Source organism: Pelophylax lessonae (assembly GCF_965119305.1).
Source record: "Pelophylax lessonae genome assembly, chromosome: 6".
Taxonomy (NCBI): domain Eukaryota; kingdom Metazoa; phylum Chordata; class Amphibia; order Anura; family Ranidae; genus Pelophylax; species Pelophylax lessonae.
Window position 1 is genome coordinate 296,224,656 of NC_138773.1, and position 20,561 is coordinate 296,245,216.

General features: G+C 42.7%; 1 protein-coding gene across 2 annotated transcripts in view; it reads left to right on the forward strand.

Annotated features, from left to right (window-relative positions):
- OBSL1 (obscurin like cytoskeletal adaptor 1) overlaps positions 1–20,561 on the forward strand; it is a 162,950-nt gene that overhangs the window by 110,917 nt on the left and 31,472 nt on the right. The window contains exons 18-21 of one of the 2 annotated variants that reach the window (XM_082260933.1): positions 8,348–8,623; positions 12,009–12,284; positions 17,325–17,594; positions 19,312–19,578. In XM_082260933.1, the coding sequence (XP_082117059.1) occupies positions 8,348–8,623; positions 12,009–12,284; positions 17,325–17,594; positions 19,312–19,578 (1,089 nt within the window). The remainder of the gene's footprint in view (positions 1–8,347; positions 8,624–12,008; positions 12,285–17,324; positions 17,595–19,311; positions 19,579–20,561) is intronic. The other variant, XM_082260934.1, reaches the window with a different exon arrangement.

Sequence of the window (20,561 nt, forward strand, 5' to 3'; positions counted from 1 at the left end):
AAATAGGGTTTCCATCTGTCTGGATTTCACGGACAGGATCGGATCGGATAGCAGCGGCTGTCAGCGGAGATGTCTCTTCTGACAACCACCGCTCCATAGGGCTGAATGGAGCATCCGATCAGGTCCGCCTAAAAAAAGTGACGTTTGGATCGGAGTGGAAAGCCCGTGTGAAAGGGGCATTTAACCAGTATTAAACCCAAAATCTAACGTTTTCCTATATTGCAGTTTACCAATTCTTAGATGTGGTGGCTGCATTCGTTTTTCTTTTTTAGCCTTTTCCCCTCAGGTTTCACTGGGTGATCCTGCCAGTAAGTCTGTTGCTTTTCAACAGAACAAACTGTCCTGCAGATGTAGCAGTTAGAGGGTTGAGACAAACTGTTTACCACTGACAGGGGTGCTTACAATGATCTTTTATCTTTTATTTACAGTATTTATGTAAAACCTTTATCTCAAAAGGAAAAAAAACAGTATGCTGTAACTGCTTATAAAGTGTTAGCTGGAGTTTGGCTTAAATTTGTTAATGTATTCAAATCTGCTAGTATCTGCTGACACTTCCCTCCCCCAGCCTGACAATGCTGTTGTCCAAAGGAGCCCTCTTTGCTCCTTCATCCAGAGTGGGGCACTCTAATACAGGAGGTGTGTTACTGGCCTGATTACCAGGTGAATACAGAGGGGAAAAGCCAAAGAAAAGAAAATTATTGCAGCCACTATATCTAATGATTGGTAAACTGCAATATATTACATTTTTTGGGTTTAATACCACTTTTAGATACAATCGCAAGTCATCCATCACATCTCTGTTTCCAGCATATAATCTCATAATCTGATCGATCAAAATTCGATTGATCGCTGATTCATTGGTTTTAACTGAATTGCACATAGATCTGATGATGGAATTGAAGCCTGCATGGCCACCATAAGTGACGTGTTGTCATTCTGATTCACTGTTCCATGTTAGAGCTTTAGACTGTGCCCATCTTGTTTCTTTTTAGGATTCATGTTTTAGTACATCGCTGTAATCCATAGTTGTGTTTATTCATCTAGATGGGAAACTGTCATCTAAATAGTGAATTAGAGGTCTGGCAGGTGACAAAGAAGCAGCTGACCGCTGACTCCCAAGGTGGAGATGCATAGGAAAGCGTAGTAAAGCGGAATTCCTGGGATGCTTTATTTGCATAGTTACAATGGTCCAGCTTGGATCCATGCACAATAAGTATTCCCTACCTGGCTGATCCTTCTGGAAGCAGAGAATCACTGTATTAGCTGATGCTACTACAGTGATCTTCCCTGTCTTCTGGGTCCCATTCTGAATGGCTGCCCTGCTGCATAGTGAACCCAATAGGTCACACACTCGGCACTAGCACCCTGAATTTTTCTCAAATAATACAAGGCATTCTCTGATTAGATGATGTGATGATTGTGACATCACCACCCTGCCTCTCCACCTCCTCAAATTAGAGGACACTTCGTAATAATTGAGAAGAACACAAGGTGTTATCTGAATGATGCTGATGCCAAGTGAGCAGGGCTGTACATAGGGGGGTACCACAAGTCCTCCTGTACATGGTCTGGGCCAGCAGGGGGGCCCAGGCAGAAGGCGATTGGTACGGCAGGGGGGCAATTATTGGAACCAATCCCCTGTATGGCAAGCTTCTTCTTGTCTTCCTCCCGTTGGCTCAGCTGCTGCATAGAGAGCCATACAGGGGATTGGTTCCAGTAATTGCCCCCCCCCCCAAACCACATCGATCACTCTCCCTGTGCACCATACAATTCCTCCTGCTGCCAAGGCCCCCTGTGTGCCCGCCCCCCTGCCCCCACAGCACTGTTGTCTTCCCTTCTCTTCTTCCCACTGGCAGCTGCAAGCACACAAAATGATCCTTCAAGGTTGAGAGTGGGGAAAAGGTTAGGTAAATATGTCATATTTACCAGCCCCTTCCTTTCCTGATTGAACACAATAAGTGATCGGTACTGATCGCTCACTGTGTTCATTCATAACTGAAGCATTGGCTGTATGGGGCCCGGTGTCAGGTTGTCTGTATGGTTTCTAACAGCAGCCCTGCTGAAGTGAGTGCCCCCCTGTGTTCACGATACAGCTGGGGCAGTGGCTTGGCACAGGACCCGGAAGACAGCAAGGGTCACAGTTCTGTTTTAAATCCTGGTTTATATATTGACATACCTCCTTAGACTCAGTCTGTCCGGACAGTATGGTTAACGGCTGACTTGGCACCGTCTACAGGCAGCTTAACTCTTTATTAGGACATAGGCATTGAATCCAACACAATTTTACCTTATCTAATTGCAGTTCAGAGGATGATTTTCAAGCCCATTGAAGTGTAAGAAGACAATGACTTTATTACCCCCTTTGCAAATTGGTAACACTGACTGAGGGAAAGTGGAAGAAACAGAGAGGGTCTAGCTAGGACTAAACTAACTAGCACTAAACAGAAGAGAAGGGAGAAAACAAAATCACATAATAGGCTGCTGTCTGTTTGGACAATATGGTCACCTGCTGTGTCAGCACCGTCCACCGGCAGTTTAACTCTTCAATATGGCACAGAAGGGGAATCCAACCCAATTTTTCTTCAGCTAATTGCAGTACAGAGGATATTTTTCCAGTCCTTTGAAGTGTAAGAAGACAATGCCTTTCCTAAGACCTGTCTCTGCAAAGTACTAACACTAGATAAGGAATTGGAAAAGGTGTCCAGGAAATCTACAACATAATTAAAACATTGTACAAATTGACTGATACTAAATAATTGTATTAGGAGGGAGTCATACCACTCCTGCCAATACATTTTTTTGTGCAGGTTATGGTTTTAAATAATGTAACTGTTGGGTTTGTGAATATATAATTTTTTTTGTATCATGCATTTGTACAATTTTTTTAATGTAGGTTGTCTGGGGACCTTTAGAGCCGGTCCACACTAGCGCGACTTGTCAGGCGACTTGTCAGCCTGACAAGTGGCGCTCCCTCGCGGTCCATTGACTGCTACAGGACCCGTTCTAATAGGAGCGACACAAGTCACTCCGACTTAGAAAAAGGGTCCTGTACTACTTCGGGGCGACCTCGGAGCGACTTGCAAGTCGCTCCGAAGTCGTGGTGCATGGTAATGCACAAGTCGCCCCCGAAGTAGTAAGGAGTCGTGTCGCCATAGTGTGAACCGAGCCTTAAAGTCCTTTTCCAGTTCCTTGTCTACTATGCTATTAGGATGTTGTGTCATGTATAAATCGCCCACTTATTATTTTAAGAATTAGGGAGGTTCTAGCTAGGACTGAACAAACTAGTACTAAGCAAAAGGGTAGGACAGAGGGAGAAACCAAAATCACATAGTAAACAAGTTGAAGTGGCTGAAAACCTCCACTAGATGTCAGTCTACTACCGAAAAATAATAACCTAATGCACTTCAATACCACACTTGTAAGTGGGACAGAACATTGCCTGTGGTAGCAGTGACTACTACAGTTATTCTCTGCTTCTTTAGGGATTGGCCAGGGTTTGGAACATGTATGTTTGACCAATGTAACTATACAAAAAAAATAAATAAAAAACATACGTGGAATTCATTTTTAATAAGACTGGAACCCTGAAGTTGTCATCCAAATGTAAAGCTAATCATAACTAGATTGAACAGTTTGCCTGTAGTACTGATAGAAAAAGAGATGTAGCACAGAAAGTATATAATATATATACTATGTATATTTGCTCAATTGCATGACAGTTTCCCATTCAAATGGAAAAACTAAAGTCATTTTCATGATCAGTTGGAATTTGGTGTGTTATCTGTAAAGCAGAATGTGTTTGCCAACTGATTGAAAGGGGAATTAAAGAGGTTTTCCAGGTTTCTCTGTGAAATAAAGTTGCAAACAATTTTTAAATTTTTATAAAGTTTATTTATCAAACTTTTTGAATAAAGATACAATGAACATGAGTATACAATGTGACAGCATACAAGTGTTTGTAGGTATAGGCACATACACAAGTTACTATAGAACCCAAGAACCGAACCATGAACAGTTGGACATTAGTATCAGGTGGTCGAGAGAGAAAATTCGAAATGACATTGTCCATAATTACTCCTGGAGAGGTCATTGTCTCTCAGGACTTTTGTTTAGACCAGCCATTCTCAATCAGGGTTCTATGGAATCCTAGGATTCCTGCAGGTTTGGCTAGTGCAGGGGTCTTCAAACTATGGCCCTCCAGTTGTTCAGGAACTACAATTCCCATCATGTCTAGTCATGTCTGTGAATGTCAGAGTTTTGCAATGCCTCATAGGATGTGTATTTCCGTAATAGCTTGAGGGTCGTAGTTTGAGGATCCTTGGGCTAGGGGTTCCTGGAGCTGTGGCTAAAGCTGGATACACACTATACAACTTTTGTTGTTTGATTTCCTTTAGATTTACCTTTAACTAGGGCCTGCCTGACTGCATACAAATTGAAAGTGTTTAGGTTTGAGCTCATATTATATGGTTTTGGTAAATCTATAGGAAAAAATCTATAGAGGATTGTATAGTGTGTGTCCATCTTAACTATCCTCCCATCTGATGGGGCCTGCATAGTTCCAGGTCCAATGCCACTTGTTCGAGCCAAGGGCATGACTGCAAGGGTTTCATTCTGGCCACCCCTCTAGCATTCTTCAGACTTACCACCGCCAATGTAAGGGGCATTTGCCCAAAGACCTCTGATGGACTAATCTTACCAGGGGTTCCCTTAGATTTGAAAAGGATTTCAAGGATTCCTCTGGGGTAAAAAGTTTGAGAAAGGGTGGTCTAGGCAGAGTCTATGTCCTGGCCCCCCATGCTAAAGCTGGCCATAGATGGATCAAAGTTTGGCAGGTTCAGCAATTTCGATACATGGATTTTTCACCTAACTGTGGTTGAAAATAACACCAGTCAACCCTACAAATAGAAAATCAAATGAACATTCCTTAATTTAAAAAAAAAAAAAATTTCAACTAAATTCTAATCGTGCATGGCCAGCTTAAAGGATAAGTCCAGTCAAAACCTAACTAACGCTAAACCTGCTCTGTGGCAAATTCTAACCCTAATTTATTTAACCCTGTAAAGCAAAAATCACCATACCTACCTTTTCTACACCCGATCCGGTCTGGTCTCCAGCGACGGAATCTCTGTGCAGGAGAGGACCTACAACAGCTGTGAAATGAATGGGAAGTGACGTCACTCATAGACTTACTATCGGGGTTCTGAAGGGGAGTAAGGGAGTAGCGCTGCCTAATAGCAATGTAATAAATCTGAAAATAATATAGTGGAAGGGTTGTTCCGAAGAAAACTTGATATATGGTATATAAGATGTCAAATATTCAATAAATAAACATGAGAATAAATGCTTATAGAGAAAGTGTGTTCATAAAGTGACTCCGTGCTAATAAATATGTATATAATCCAAAGGAGACCAAAATATCAATAAAAAGCAATAGTAATATGCAGTATGTAAACTATATATATATATATATATATATAAATATATATATATAATGATATAGTAAAACAATTATTAAAATATCAATAGATCAAAGTGGTGACATGTGCATAGGTGTCCAGAAGTGACCATTGCACATACAAATATATCTGATATAAACGTGACCAAATATAGATGAATAAATAAATATAATATAAACGTGACCAAATATAGATGAAAGAATAAATATGATAAAATAGTCAAAATGGGTGACTTCAGTGCAGATAATTGAATCAAATGGCAGGTAGTAATATAAGGTGACTTGGTGGTAAAATATATCTAAAGTAAATATAAATGGTGATTGAGTGGCTAAAAAAGTCTAAAATTTATTGGAAAGAGGGTGACAAGATCTTCGTGTAAATAATACACACTAGGTGACCCTGTGGTGGGTGGTGAGGTGCTCCGTGACCCCTTTAATAGGTAGCCCACTCAACAGAAATACCCACCCCACACAGGGGTATAGAGCGGGTATATAAAATGAATGGTGATCCTCTAGGTAGGTCCTTGCTCCCTCTGTGGGTCCTGGAATGGACGTACTTAAGGTTCCCTGTAGGGTACCGGGGTTCTGTTGTCGAGTGCCTCTCCTGCACCTGCCTCCATCCTTAAGCCGCCGCTGACAGCTCAGTGTGGGCCTGGACCAGATCAGGTGTAGAAAAGATAAGTACAGTGATTTTTACTTTACAGGGTAAAATCGAATAGTTATAGAATGTGGCACAGAGCAGGTTTAGCGTTATTTGGGTTTTGACTGGATCTAAAGAAGGTTATGCAGGTATCATACTCCAATGGGCACTCAGATAGGCTAGCGTAATAAAAGGAAAAAGGGAAAAATTGAAGTGTAGCGCCCCCCTGGGTCTTCTAAAGGCAGGGTGCAATCTCAAGAGGCAGAGAGTGAGCTAGCATTTACCCCAGGGCTGAGTCCATGGCTATAAAGGGGAGTTTTGAACAAAAATTGGGCACCAGTAACTTTTGATCTTTTTAAAGCGTTAATGTAGAACTTGGAAGAAGGTAGTAGGAGAGAGGGTTAGGGGTCTCAGATACCAGTAGCAGATCACTCACAGACTCCTTGGATCCAGAAAAAGTACAGCTTCACAGTACCACAACCTTTAAACTGACCTGGCGATACTGAAAACACGATTTCAGATTTTAGAGCAAGATCCAGCCTCAAAGTGTCAGAACCTTTAAAGTATAACTAAAGTCAAAACTTTTTTTTTAGCTTTGGATGGAGTAGAGAGGGATTAGAACCCCTTGTCAGTTTTAATTGCTGCCTGTGCTCCCGTAAGGGAGATTCCCCCTCTCTATTTGTCCTGTTTACCATTATAGTTGAATGCGAAAGTAATAGAGGGGAAATCTTCCAATGGGGACACTGGTTCTGGTGATCTGGGGGTCCCCAAGGAATTCCCTTAATTTGCAGGGATTTCCTCTCTATTCCTGTTTGCCAATGGGACGGACAGGAAGTAAAGGTAAGTCTCCACATGGGAAATGGCAAAAAAAAATCTTACAGGGGTTATAACTCTCCCCTTCTCTGTCCACAATGAAAAAAAAAAGTTTTGCCTATAGTTCTATTTTAGGCCAACCCAGCAACACTGTAAGCACGTTTTACATGTAGGTTTGTCCTCTAAACAAGTCACCAGGACCCCCTGAGAGACCCGCCTTCATTCTGGCTCTCCCCAGCAAGGGTCCTCTCTGGATCCTCTCAATTTGGCTTGGCTTCTTCCACACCAGGCAAAACAGCCAAAGGACCACCTCAGGATTAGAAGCCCCTGACAGGCTTCTGGGCTTACTTGCAAAACTCACTTTAGCAGCACATCCCCAGGCTAGGAGTGCCTGAGGCAAGAGAGCGAGCACATGGCCCCGCCCAAAAATATATCCTCTCCCTGAATGCACCAGTGGCCAAGAACCTCCTACTGGGCTGGCTGGAAGAAAAATAAATATTCATAACTCAACCTAGTTGTACTATCACATACTGTCCTGTGTTACCAGTGGCACCTACTGGCAACAATGGGAAATGCACAACCTAATTGAGATTTGGGAAAGACCAGATAAACTGTCTATAGCCCAGCAAGAAACTAAATATGCATAGTAGCCCCAGGGTGCTACAGATTGAAAATAGGAAAATGCAGGAAACAGAGAGGCAAAAGAGGAGGGGGGGAGTAGTCAGGGACATGGGAATGGGAGGATTTAATCAGGAGGCATACCCCCCAGGAGTCCATAGCAGGCAGATGAGACGCCAGAAAGTCCAACACCTTGATGATAATCAAATTCTAAGGTCGAAAGACCTCAGTGATTCACTCAAATTGGGGGTTTACAGTTTAGCCTAAAGCCCCGTACAATTGGGGGGGGGGGGGTGAATGCTGGCTGACATCGGCCGGTTCAATAAAAAACAATATTCAGCCAGGTCGTAGTTGATCTCCAGCATCTATTTTGTGAGAGAAAAAAAGCTCTGGTAAATAGACATTAATACTGTTAGCCTTATGCCTGCTGGTAACTTATTGAGGGCACATGAAGAAGAAGGGGGGGGGGGGAGGATATATCTAAGGACTAATCCAACTAGCCCCAAGATCCAGGTCAACTAGATTGTACCATTTACAGTCTTAAAAAAACAAGCTGTACTATAATGAATTGCCACTAGATATCACCAACATTTATACATTCAGTACATAAAGAGATCCAATGCAACAGGGATGGATGCACGATAAGTGTTTCAGAGCAACTATCATATTTGGCAATGGCTATTTGATATTTTATTTTTAACTGGGGGGATATTATTCTGAAAACTGGAAAACCTCTTTAAATTGCAATTTGAAATTAGATTCTGTCCCCTCTCCTTTACTGCCTGGGACACTAACTCCTCTTGGTGTTTGGTTCTTATAAGAGGCTGTAGTGGTGATCTTAGAGCGTGACCAGATCATGCCGCGCAGGGTGTGCACTGTGTCTGAGGACCTCAGGCTGGCACTCTCCCTGTCCCGATCTGACGCTGAAGTGAGGTGGTACAAGGACGGCGAGCGGCTGAAAGACAATCCGCACATACTAGTGGAGGAGAGGGGAGCAGAGTGCTCGCTGACCATCCTGGGAGCGTCGCGTGGTGACGCTGGCGAATATCTATGTGATGCCCGAAACGACAGCTTCAGCTTTTATGTCACTGTGGGAGGTAACAGGAGAGACGAAGAGGCACTGCAACCAACACCCTGACACCCTCTCCCCACCCTGCATCCCCCCCATAATATTTCCGATTCCCTCCACCTCTCTACTAAAGCCACCCCTACACTGAGCTTCTCCTATCTGTTAAAGGTCAGCTCCACCCATCAAAATCTGCTGGATGTTATCTTTAAAACACATCTCCCATCCATTTTTTAATTAGAGGCTGATATGCTAATAAAGTGACAATTAAACTAACTGGGTCATCTGTTGTTCAAAAAGATACAGGCTTTTGTTAGAAGTAATAGTATAGCTAGAATTAAAAATAAACTTTGCGCATGTTGTACTGCAGTGTCAGTCGAGCCTTCTTTTCACTGCAATCTGGTGATTCTGGAACACATGTGCTGGGGATGCTGGAACACATCTGCTAGAGATGCTGGAACACATCTTCTGGAGATGTTGGAACACACCTGCTGTGATCCAGCAACACATCTACCAGTGATGCTGGAACACATCTGCTGGGGATGCTAGAACAAATCTGCCAGAGATGCTGGAACACATCTGCTGTGATCCAAGGAACACCCCTTTTTCAGGGATGCTGGAACACATTTGCTGGACATGCTAGAACACATCTGCCAGAGATGCTGGAACACATCTGCTGTGATCCGGGAACACATCTGCTGTAGATACTGGAATTATCTGACAGAGGTGCTGAAATACAACTGTTGGTGATTCTGGAACATATCTGCTGAAGATGCTGGAACACAACTCCTGGTGATACTGGAACACATCTGCTGTGATCTGGGAACACATCTGCTGTGATCCAGGAAAACATCTGCTGGTGATGCTGGAACACATCTCCTGGTGATGCTGGAACATTCTCTTTTCTGCCTTTCTCACACAGACCACAAACATTTAAAAAAAAAAAAAAACAGGCTCCAGGGAGTATCCTCCTACTAAAAATACCTGCATGTAGGGTTAAATACACAAACTCAGTTTATGGTAAATATATTGATTTTACCAATGCTTCTCTTACACATCCTGTTGTGTCTTTGGGAGATTTACTTTTACTTCTTGCCCTGGAGATGTAGCAGGACAATTTTTCCTTGTAAAATTTGATTTCCCCTCACTTTCTGTTCCATTGACTGTGGTCACCAGTTGAAAACTGGTACATGAATGTGAGGCAAGCACCAGCATTTGTCATGCAAGGGGCACTATGGATGGCCATCCATCCTTAGTGCAGCCGAGCTCCCTCTCTGCTACTGCAGTTGTGTTGGCAGAGCCTAATGAAGGTTCAGAGTCAATAGTTCCCCATCAGGTCTTCTCTCCCTGTGATTGACAGCATGATGTGGGTGGTTCCATAGCCAGTAGACAGCTAGAGAATCCGGCCACTGCCTGCTTTCAATCATAAGTAGAGAGAGGACCAGATGGAGAACTAGTCCCTCAGCTTTCTCATAGTGTACAAAGATGGACACTCTGCCTATCTCTGTACGCCAGTACAGATTTAGGCTTACGGAAATTACCTCCAGTTTCTCTACCTATGAACTAGAAGAAGTTCTTTTTGAGTTTGATGCAGCCATAGCTCCGGTTTGTAAAGGTTGTGTTATTGAGAGCTACCCGAATCTGTTGCACGTTTTGGTACAGCTACCGAACCTGAAAGCAGGGTTTTTTTGATGCAGGACCATTTTTGCCTGAAAAGGGGCAAAAATGCTTTTTGAATTTACTATAGAGAGAGTCTCCCCAGCAGAACATAGATGACTGTGAAAACCTAGATATATACAAAAGAGGTGCTAGATCTTTTATTAACAATATCCAATGTTGTAAAAGATCATTGCATTGATCAAGATGATTTGCTTTGGTGAGACTGCTCATTATTTTCAGAACAAATAAGCAGCCTTTAGGGTCTTGAAAAAGTCCAACTATATAAAAAGCAGTGGGAGTACCATACCAATGGTCAAAGAGTCCAAAACTATATTTTACTAGCTATTCAGTAGAACAAGATCTCCAACGCATTTCATCACGACTTATGTATTATGATTGAAATTAATTGGATTACTGTACAATTACAGTTGTATGTATAAAGTTGAATCATGCAGCCAGCATGGATTTTTCTTTTTCTACGAATTATCTAAGAAAACATAATTTGGACTCTTTGACCGTTGGCATGGTGCTTGTACTGCTTCTTATATAAGCTAGAAAAACTTGTACTGCTTCTTATATGAGCTAGAAAAACCTGAGAAGAGGTTGTAACTATTCCCCACTCAAACAAACAAGAGCCTAGTTTAAAAAAAAATTGCACAGGAAATTTCTGTGATACGTAGCGCCATCACATGGCCAAATATGGTATTTTCCATTTTAAATCAATGAAAAACAATCAACCAGCACAGGAAATAGCATAATAACATTCCTTGTTTACCATTATTTGCAAAGAACAAATGTAAATGTACTTTTACTGGGTGAATTGCTATGCAAATTGAATATATATTTTTCTCCCCAAAGTATTAGCTATACATACAATTTAAATAATTCCTTTAAAAATTTTAATTGGATAAGACCCAACTTTCTTACAAAATTTTTCAGTTGATTAACCAACAAAAATGTTGCGTGTTTATCAGGGTTCTGTGTCTGGAAGTACTCAAATGGATTAGTCTATTAAATCTTTTTAATTATGATTTATAACTGGTCAGCTAATCCCCAAAATGCTTAAAATGTAATTAGATTACAGTGACCCACAGTAGGGTAATTACAGCCCCCTACAGATTTCCTGTATTCGGTCTGTTTTCCCTCCTGTTTATACCCAGACCCCTGTATCGTGGAATGGAAAATTCCCGTGGTCCTAAAACCAACACTGATTATTTTTCCAGTAGCGTACTATAGCATCAGGATGTGTTTCAGGCGACCCATCCACAGACATTGCTGGGTGCAGTTTCCTTGTTTGCTCGTTCACTCCTGCAATTTTTTTTTCATCATCATAACACAATAACCCTGGCCTTTTTCTGAAAATTGGCATGTTCCTTTATATTAACCTGTTTTCACTGATAAATCCTAGTTTCATGATGACGTGACGCCTGCTTTTAGTCATGCTAACATCATTGCCAAATTTTCTAATCAGATTTTCGGACAATTCATTTGCCCCCCTTTCATGCACCCGTGTGTCTTGCTTTGCCTCCTTCCTCCTCCTGTGATGCCTCAGTTATATGGCTGCTCCATTGTCCTGAACCCCTATGCCCTTGATGCTTGCAATGCCTCCCTGTCGGTGCCTATCTTCAGATGACATTGCCCGTAGTGACGTTTGCTGTTTTGGGCTGATGAAAGCTGCACTTTGTTTTGCTTTGTAGTGACTTATTGGTTGTATTGTAGAGCATTTGACCTGTATGTTGTTTTCTCTGCCCCGTCAGCGCCACCCGTCACCATCGTGGGTAACAGCGGAACTCCTGAGCACCATGTGTTGGTGACTGGGGATGATCTGGTTTTGGCCTGTGAACTGTCAAGGCCAAACTTCAAGGTGCGCTGGCTCAGAGATGGCGAGGAGCTGGTGTCAGGGGGGCGTGTAAAAATCTTGGCCCGAGGCGCTCACCGTCAGCTCACTGTACAAAGCGTCCGGCCTTCCGACTCTGGCACCTACACATGTGACGCTGGCTCCGACCAGCTACAAGCAGAAGTTCGTGTAGAAGGTAAGGAGTAAAGCTACATGGTTTAGAATTTTGTTTAAAAATTTTCTTTTTTGAAAATATTTTGTTTGATTTTTGAATGGTTAATGGGGACAAATTGAATATTATTTTTGACCATAGAAGTGAGAAAAATCTAAGGGTGGAAAATGTTTTTTTTTTATTTTATTACCTGAATTAACACATTTCTAACTGTTAATGTGGTCCTCAGCCGGGAAAAATCATACCTATTGAAATTCACATGTTCTAGCAAAAGTTTTGCTTGGAATTAGAACTTTCATGCTCATGAACTTTCGTTTTTTTAAATATTTATTTATGGTATTGGGCAATGGTTCTCAACCAATGGGCTGTGTCCCACTGCCAGGCCACAGCCTCCTTCCTCCTGAGCCTCCAGCCAGCTGCTGACCCCTAACCTCCCACAGTGCCTCCTAGCTCCCATAGTGATCTAAAATTCCCCTACACCTCCACAGTGCTCCCATCTCCTATAGTGATCTGAAAAAAATCCCCTCAACCTCCACAGTGCCCCCAGCTCCCATAGTGATCTGAAATTCCCCTCAACCTCCACAGTGCCCCCAGCTCCCATAGTGATCTGAAATTCCCCTCAACCTCCACAGTGCCCCCAGTTCCCATAGTGATCTGAAATTCCCCTCAACCTTCACAGTGCCCCCAGCTCCTATAGTGGCCTGAAATTCCCCTCAACCTCCACAGTGCCCCCCAGTTCTGATGAGAGCCTTCAGCCCCTACAGTGCCACCCAACCTCCTGCAGTGTCCCCTAGCCCCCTACAGTGCCCCCTAGCTCCAATAGTGATCTGAAATTCCCCTCAACCTCCACAGTGCCCCCAGCTCCAATAGTGATCTGAAATTCCCCTCAACCTCCACAGTGCCCCCAGCTCCAATAGTGATCTGAAATTCCCCTCAACCTCCACAGTGCCCCCAGCTCCCATAGTGATCTGAAATTCCCCTCAACCTCCACAGTGCCCCCAGCTCCCATAGTGATCTGAAATTCCCCTCAACCTCCACAGTGCCCCCAGCTCCTATAGTGGCCTGAAATTCCCCTCAACCTCCACAGTGCCCCCAGCTCCTATAGTGGCCTGAAATTCCCCTCAACCTCCACAGTGCCCCCAGCTCCTATAGTGGCCTGAATTCCCCCTCAACCTCCACAGTGCCCCCCCCCCCAGTTCTAATGAGAGCCTTCAGCCCCTACAGTGCCCCCCAACCTCTGCAGTGTCTCCTAGCCCCCTACAGTGCCCCCTAGCTTGCTGCAGAGCCTCTTGCTCATGACAATCTAAGTAAAGAATATGCAGGAGGACACAAAAGCATCAATATGTATAATTTTCCTGGGGATAATGTGTGTTTTAGCACACAAAAAGAAAAGAAAAAAAAAAAAGGGCTTTATGATATATTCCCCAGGAAGATATTACTCTTATTTTATATGTTAAAAAAGTTCAAAACTTGATTTCATATAATTTTCCATTAAAAGTACATGACTCTTATTAAAATTCTCATATGTGACTAAAGTATGATCTAGCAAACACATCCAAACTCAACCAACAGTCATCCTGCACGTTTCGCAGGTATACTGCTTCTTCAGGACTTTGGATGTGTTATAACATAACTTCACAGAATGAAAGGGACAATAAATCACACTATTAATATGGAACAATACACAAGTAATAATAAGAAAATAATAATGAATACTATACAAAAATCACATAATACACCAGATTATTATTATTATTTATTCTTTCAGTGATGAACAGGTTCTTATATTAATCTGGTGTGTTTATTATGTGATTTTGTATTCTAGTCATGATTGCTTTCTTATTATTACTTGTGTGTTGTTCCATATAATAATATGATGTATTGTCCATTTTATAGATGGACAAAGACCACTCTGTGAAGTTATGTTAGTGCTAAAGAAGCAGTATACTCGCAAAATGTGAAGAACTGACTTATGGTCATTTATAAGGATTTTAATCAAAGCTATGTACTTTTAGAGAAAAATGTATGTAATGAAGTTTTGTCCTTTTTTTTATATATAAAAAAAAATGAAAGCCCGAGGAATATCTTCCTCGGGCATATATCAAAAAGTCCTTTTGTTTTTTTCTTTTTGGGAGCCTCTAGCCCCTCTAGACTCAAACATGCCCCACAGTGCCCCTCAGTCCCTGTAGTGCACTCCATTCTCCCTCAGTGCCTCATGGAAACCCCCCAGCCTCCTGGAGAGACCTTCAACCCCCTCTAGAGTGCCCAGCCCAATCCAGAAACCCCACTCCCACACAGTGACACGCATCTTCATCCAAAGTCCTCCATCATTTTTATATACTGTATATTTAGCATTCCTATATAGGGTAGGAACCACTGTAGGTAGGAATCAATATAGGGCTGAGAACCACTGATATTGGATTGTATAAAGGAACAATAAAAACTAAGGTTTCTGTATATTGTATGCAAAATTGGATTTATAAGTAGATTCTAGTATATATATATATATATATATATATATATATATATATATATATATATATATATATATATATATATACATACACTTACAACTGCTCAAAAAAATTAAAGGAATACTTTGAAAACACATCAGATTTGAATGGGGAAAAATATCACACTGGATATCTATACTGATATGGACTGGGTAATGTGTTAGGAAGGAAAGGATGCCACACCTTTTGATGGAAATGAAAATGATCAACCTACAGGGGGCTGAATTCAAAGTCCCCTCAAAAATCAAAGTGAAAAAATGATGCAGCAGGCTAGCCCATTTTTGCTGAAATTTCATTGCAGCAACTCAAAATGGTACTCAGTAGTTTGTATGGCTCCCACGTGCTTGTATGCATGCCTGACAACTTCGGGGAATGCTCCTAATGAGACAAAGGATGGTGTCCTGGGGTGTTTTCTCCCAGATCTGGACCAGGGCATCACTGAGACGAACAGACTGAGGAGCAACCTGACAGCTTCGGATGGACTGAAACATAATGTCCCCAAGGTGTTCTATTGGATTTAGGTCAGGCGAGTGTGGGGACCATTTAATGGTATTAATTCCTTCATCCTCTAGAAATTGGCTGCATACTTTCGCCACATGAGGCCATGCATTGTTATGCACCAGGAGGAACCCAGGACCCACTCCACCAGCATATGGTCTGACAATAGGTCCAAGGATTTCATCCTGATACCTAATGGCAGTCAGGGTGCCATTGTCTAGCCTGTAGAGGTCTGTGCGTCCCTCCATGGATATGCCTCCCCAGACCATCACTTACCCACCACCAAATGCTGAAGGATGTTACAGGCAGCATAACGTTCTCCGCGGCTTCTCCAGACCCTTTCACTTCTGTCATATGTGCTCAAGATGAACCTGCTCTCATCTGTGAAAAGCACAGGGCGCCAGTGGTGGACCTGCCAATTCTGGTGTTCAATGGCAAATACCAATCGAGCTCCATGGTGCCGGGCAGTGAGCACAGGGCCTTCTAAAGGACGCGGGCCCTCAGGCCACCCTCATGAAGTCTGTTTCTGATTGTTTGGTCGGAGATATTCACACCAGTAGCCTGCTGGAGGTCATTTTGTAGGACTCTGGCAATGCTCCTCCTGTTCCTCCTTGCACAAAGGAGCAGATACTGGTCCTGCTGATGGGTTAAGGGCCTTCTACAACCCTGTCCAGCTCTCCTAGAGTAACTGACTGTCTCCTGGAATCTCCTCCATGCTCTTGAGACTGTGCTGGGAGACACAGCAAACCTTCTGGCAATGGCACGTATTGATGTGCCATCCTGAAGGAGTTTGAGCAGTGGACTGCCTGTGCACCCTCTATAGGGTCCAGGTATGCTACCAGTAGTGACACTGACCTTAGCCAAATACAAAACAAGTCAAAAACAGTCAGAAAAGATGAAATTTCATCAAAATGGACTAGCCTGCTGCATAATATTTTCACTTTGATTTTCATGGTGTCTTTGAATTTAGCCCTCTGTAGGTTGATCATTTTAATTTCCCTCAATCAATGTGGCATCCTTTTGTTCCTAACACATTACCCAGCCCATATCAGTATAGAAATCCAGCATGATACTTTTCCCTATTCAGATCTGATGTGTTTGCAAAGTGTTCCTTAAGTGCCGGTTCACACTATAGTGATGTCAGACATCACATGTGATTTGCACCGCACTGCTATGCAAATCACATGTGATGTCTGTGTGATGCTAATTCAGCCAAACAGATTGTATGGCTGAATTTGCAATTCATTCAGACCAAAGTCATGCAGGACCCTTTTTTTGGTCCGCACCAGAATCGGATCACATGGGTGTTCACACCTATGTGATTTGATTCCTGTCCAAATTGCAGTTTGTACTGCGATATGCAAACTAATCTGGGGTAGTCATTAACTTTGTATTGACACTCCCAGCCATTTGCATATAGCAGTGTGAACTGCCTTAGAATCGGGTGCGATGTTGGAACCCGCAGTGGGTTCGCAGGGTTCCCGCATCCCACCAATGTGAACCGGCACTTTTTTGAGCAGTGTATATATATATATATATATATATATATATATATATATATATATATATAAATATATATAGATACCGTCGTTCGTTGGAATATCCAAGGTATATAAGAAGCCAGGGAGTGATGCAGCCCACCAGAATCCTTCTGTAACTAAGATATATCACTTTTAGGTGGACTGACCTTTCAGAAAGGGGGGTGATGGGAAAATTTAGCTTGAGAACTACTGAATTATTGCTAAAGAAGGGCATCAAAAAGACTATAAAATGTAAGTCTTAGTGAACCTCCCTCCTATGCAAACGTGCAAGCCTAAAACAAAAATATAAAACATTTTCCTTGATATGGGGGTCGAAAGCTATATACATCATGGTCTATGAAATGCTTGACTTTGACTTGACTTGAGTATTGGCTGGAAAAAACATACAGCTGTCATTATAAATCCTTGGAATGCTGGTAGGGTTAATATGTATGTTTTACTTGAACAACTAGTTTAATGCCTAGGTATAAAGAATTTGAGCAGAACCCTCACCATTGTTCCTCTTCCATCAGCGCCCCGTCAGGTGGAGTTCCTCACCGAGCTGCAGAACGTCACTGTTCTGGAAGGAGATGCCGCTACTTTTAAGTGCGTTGTCTCTCCAGATGATGTTATTCTTCACTGGGAGCTGAACGGATCCCCAGTGAATTCAGACAAGAGGGCCAGCATGGCGAGCAATGGACTGTGCCACTCTCTGACCTTACATGGGTGCCGTCTTTCAGACTCGGGTACCATCACCGCAAATGCTGAGGGACTCATCTCTCGAGCAAGGCTCAGGGTGCAAGGTATGGTGCTCATTATACACTACAAAGAGTTGGTCTGTTTTTTTTTTTTAATGATGAAAAGTGGTTGTGCTGAGCTAAATGTTAGTTACTTTTTATAGGCCTATGTACATGGCTTTTGTTTGTGTCAGATCTGCTTTTCTCCCTACATAAATCAACAGCAATGCCAAAGCAGCTTGAATAAGGCTAGAAACAGGTCAGAGGGAGGTCTGCTGCAAGTCAAAAGTACTTGTGAAGGAACTCACACTGATCTCAAAGCAAGCCAATGCACTCAAAAGCATCCTACATTTTTCCATGTACACCAGTCTATAAAGCATCATTTGGCCATACCAGCCAATATGACTACCATAGGGTGGCTGACAGCAAACAAAGCATGGTATAGGCTCAAACCAAGGTACATGCATGCACATCTATGCAACTACATGGCACTAATTGCCAACTATGATCTTTGAGCACATGTTCTTTTTCAAGTTGTGTATCAAGATGGGCCAGATATTTCTACCTGTTCCAACAACCCTGGGAAAAGTGGGGGGACTTTAAATGAAGGCAACCTGGCTTAGTTTAACCATGAGTTGTGATCCAGGAATAGTGGAGTCTAGAACACTCTACGTTTAGAACTTCACTCATAGGAGAGTCCTTGTAGACCCCTTTCACTTAAGGAGCCCTGGGACATGGGTTCCCTGTCCCTCACCACCTATAGTCAGCAACAAGATACTTCATCCCCTGCAGAATCAGTGGTCTAATAGGGTAGTACTCTACCAGAGACACAGTGCAGGAATATATAAACTGCACTAGGAAGTGAATTGTTAGGAGATCTGAAGGACCCCTTTACCAGTACAGTTGAGTGTATCCAGAGATGCTGAAAGAAATCATGGGACTCCATACAGCCTACCTGGCAGGGCCCCCTCGTATATATCAAAACATTTTCACTAAAAATATACTAAAATCTTTCTTAGAGGACACAAAGATAACAAAGATGCTGTGTGAATTAGCCCTTTTTATTTTATTGTTTTTTACATTTTTGAAAATTATTTTATTTTTCATTTTTTTTTATATTTTTATTTTTACAATTTGTTATTTTTTTATGGGACAGGGGAGCCAGCAGCTTCCTCATGGGGCCCTGTGTCTCTCTTTGCAGCAGCTGAAAGCCGGCGGGAGAGAAATCGGTTTTCAGCTGCTGCAGAGAGCCGCACTGATTCCCTCTGGTGTTTGGGCCCCCCTGTGTGCCCGGGCCCCCTACAGGAGGACTGGTGCCCCCCCCTATCAGCGGCCCTGAGTGGATCTGTTCATGAGAGTGGATTGGAAATTGTCATTGGTAGTTGCTCCCAGAAGATCATCCTAATCTGCTGAGAATCAAAATCTGACCAAGCAGTGTAACATTGAGATATACCCAAAATTCTGGTTATATAAAGTATCTGAAACATCTGATTGTTGAATTCAACAAGAAGAGTAGAGACACTCCAAAGTGGATAGGAGAACATTAAACTCCAAGGTGGGCAAGAAGAGATCTAGTAATGACGGCAGGAGCAACTTGTCATATAGGAAGTTGTTTAGCCTGGCACACCTCATCCATAATTATAAGGGTGCTTTTGGGTTGACTGGTCCTTTAATTCTAATTCTGATATCTCTTGTGCTTTGCTTGAAAGTGTAAGGAAATACTCCATAGGATTTTACATTTTAATAGGAACGGAAGACTAACCTACCCCCTATCTCTTCTCAGAGGCACACGTGATGTTTGTTCAGGGATTGGAGGACAAGGAGGTAGAAGAAGAAGAAGATATCACCTTTCAGGTCCAGGTGACCACGGAGAGAGGAGAGGTGCGCTGGGTGAAGCAGGGAATAGTCATCCAGCCCAGTGAAAAATTTACGCTTGAGGACACGGGCTGCACCCACAAGCTGACGATCCACTGTGTCCAGGCTTCTGACCGGGGCCGCTACAGCTGTGAGAGCCTCCATGACAGGACTGATTGCCGCCTTAATGTCCTACGTATGTGTCATATTTCTTTTAAAGATTTTGAGATATTTAAATGAAGCTTGAGAATAATGGAATTTTCTTCTGAAAATGCCAGTTAATCATGCTGATCCTCTGACTTCAATGAATGCTGAAGAAAAGAGCACCACTTCAAAGATGTTTTTTTTTTACATTTTTGTTGTTTTCAATCGAAAAAGCCAACACACAGTATACCGTATATACTCGAGTATAAGCCGAGTCCCCTACTTTTACCACAAAAAGATGGGAAAAATGATTGACTCGGGTATAAGCCTAGGGTGAGAATGCAGGGTGGCGGGCATGGTACAGGAGAATGCAGTGTGGCTGGCATGGTACAGGAGAATGCAGTGTGGCTGGCATGGTACAGGAGAATGCAGTGTGGCTGGCATGTACAGGAGAATTCAGGGTGGCAAGCATGGTACAAGAGGATGCGGGGTTGTGGGCATACTAGTGCGGCTGTGTTTCACTTACCTGTTCCAGAGGCGCCTTCATTTTAAAAATGGTGCCGCCCGGTGCCGACACGTCATTGCGCAAGCGCCGCCGCCTGTCCCGAGCGGTGGCGGCGCATGCGCGGTGACATGTATACGCCGGGCGGCGCCATTTTTAAATCTTAAACACGTCGGAGCAGCAGGGAACTTTTTTTTTTTTGTTGACTCGAGTATAAGCCGAGGGGGACGTTTTCAGCACAAAAAAATGTGCTGAAAAACTCGGCTTATACTCGAGTATATACGGTATTAGGGTTGCAAGTGGCCCACTTTATCAGGGCTTTGGAAATGAAAAAATACATTTCTAGACAATTGCCGATTCTGGGCAATTTGACTAATTGGCAATTCTTGACAACTGGTGGTTTTATGGAGAAAGAAATTATTGAAATAACAGAAGTCGTCCTCCATTGCCTATTTTGGCAGCCAAACTGAGCACTATAAGATTTCTGTTATTCTCAATATATTGCTACTATACTTTCAAATGTCCAGAATCAA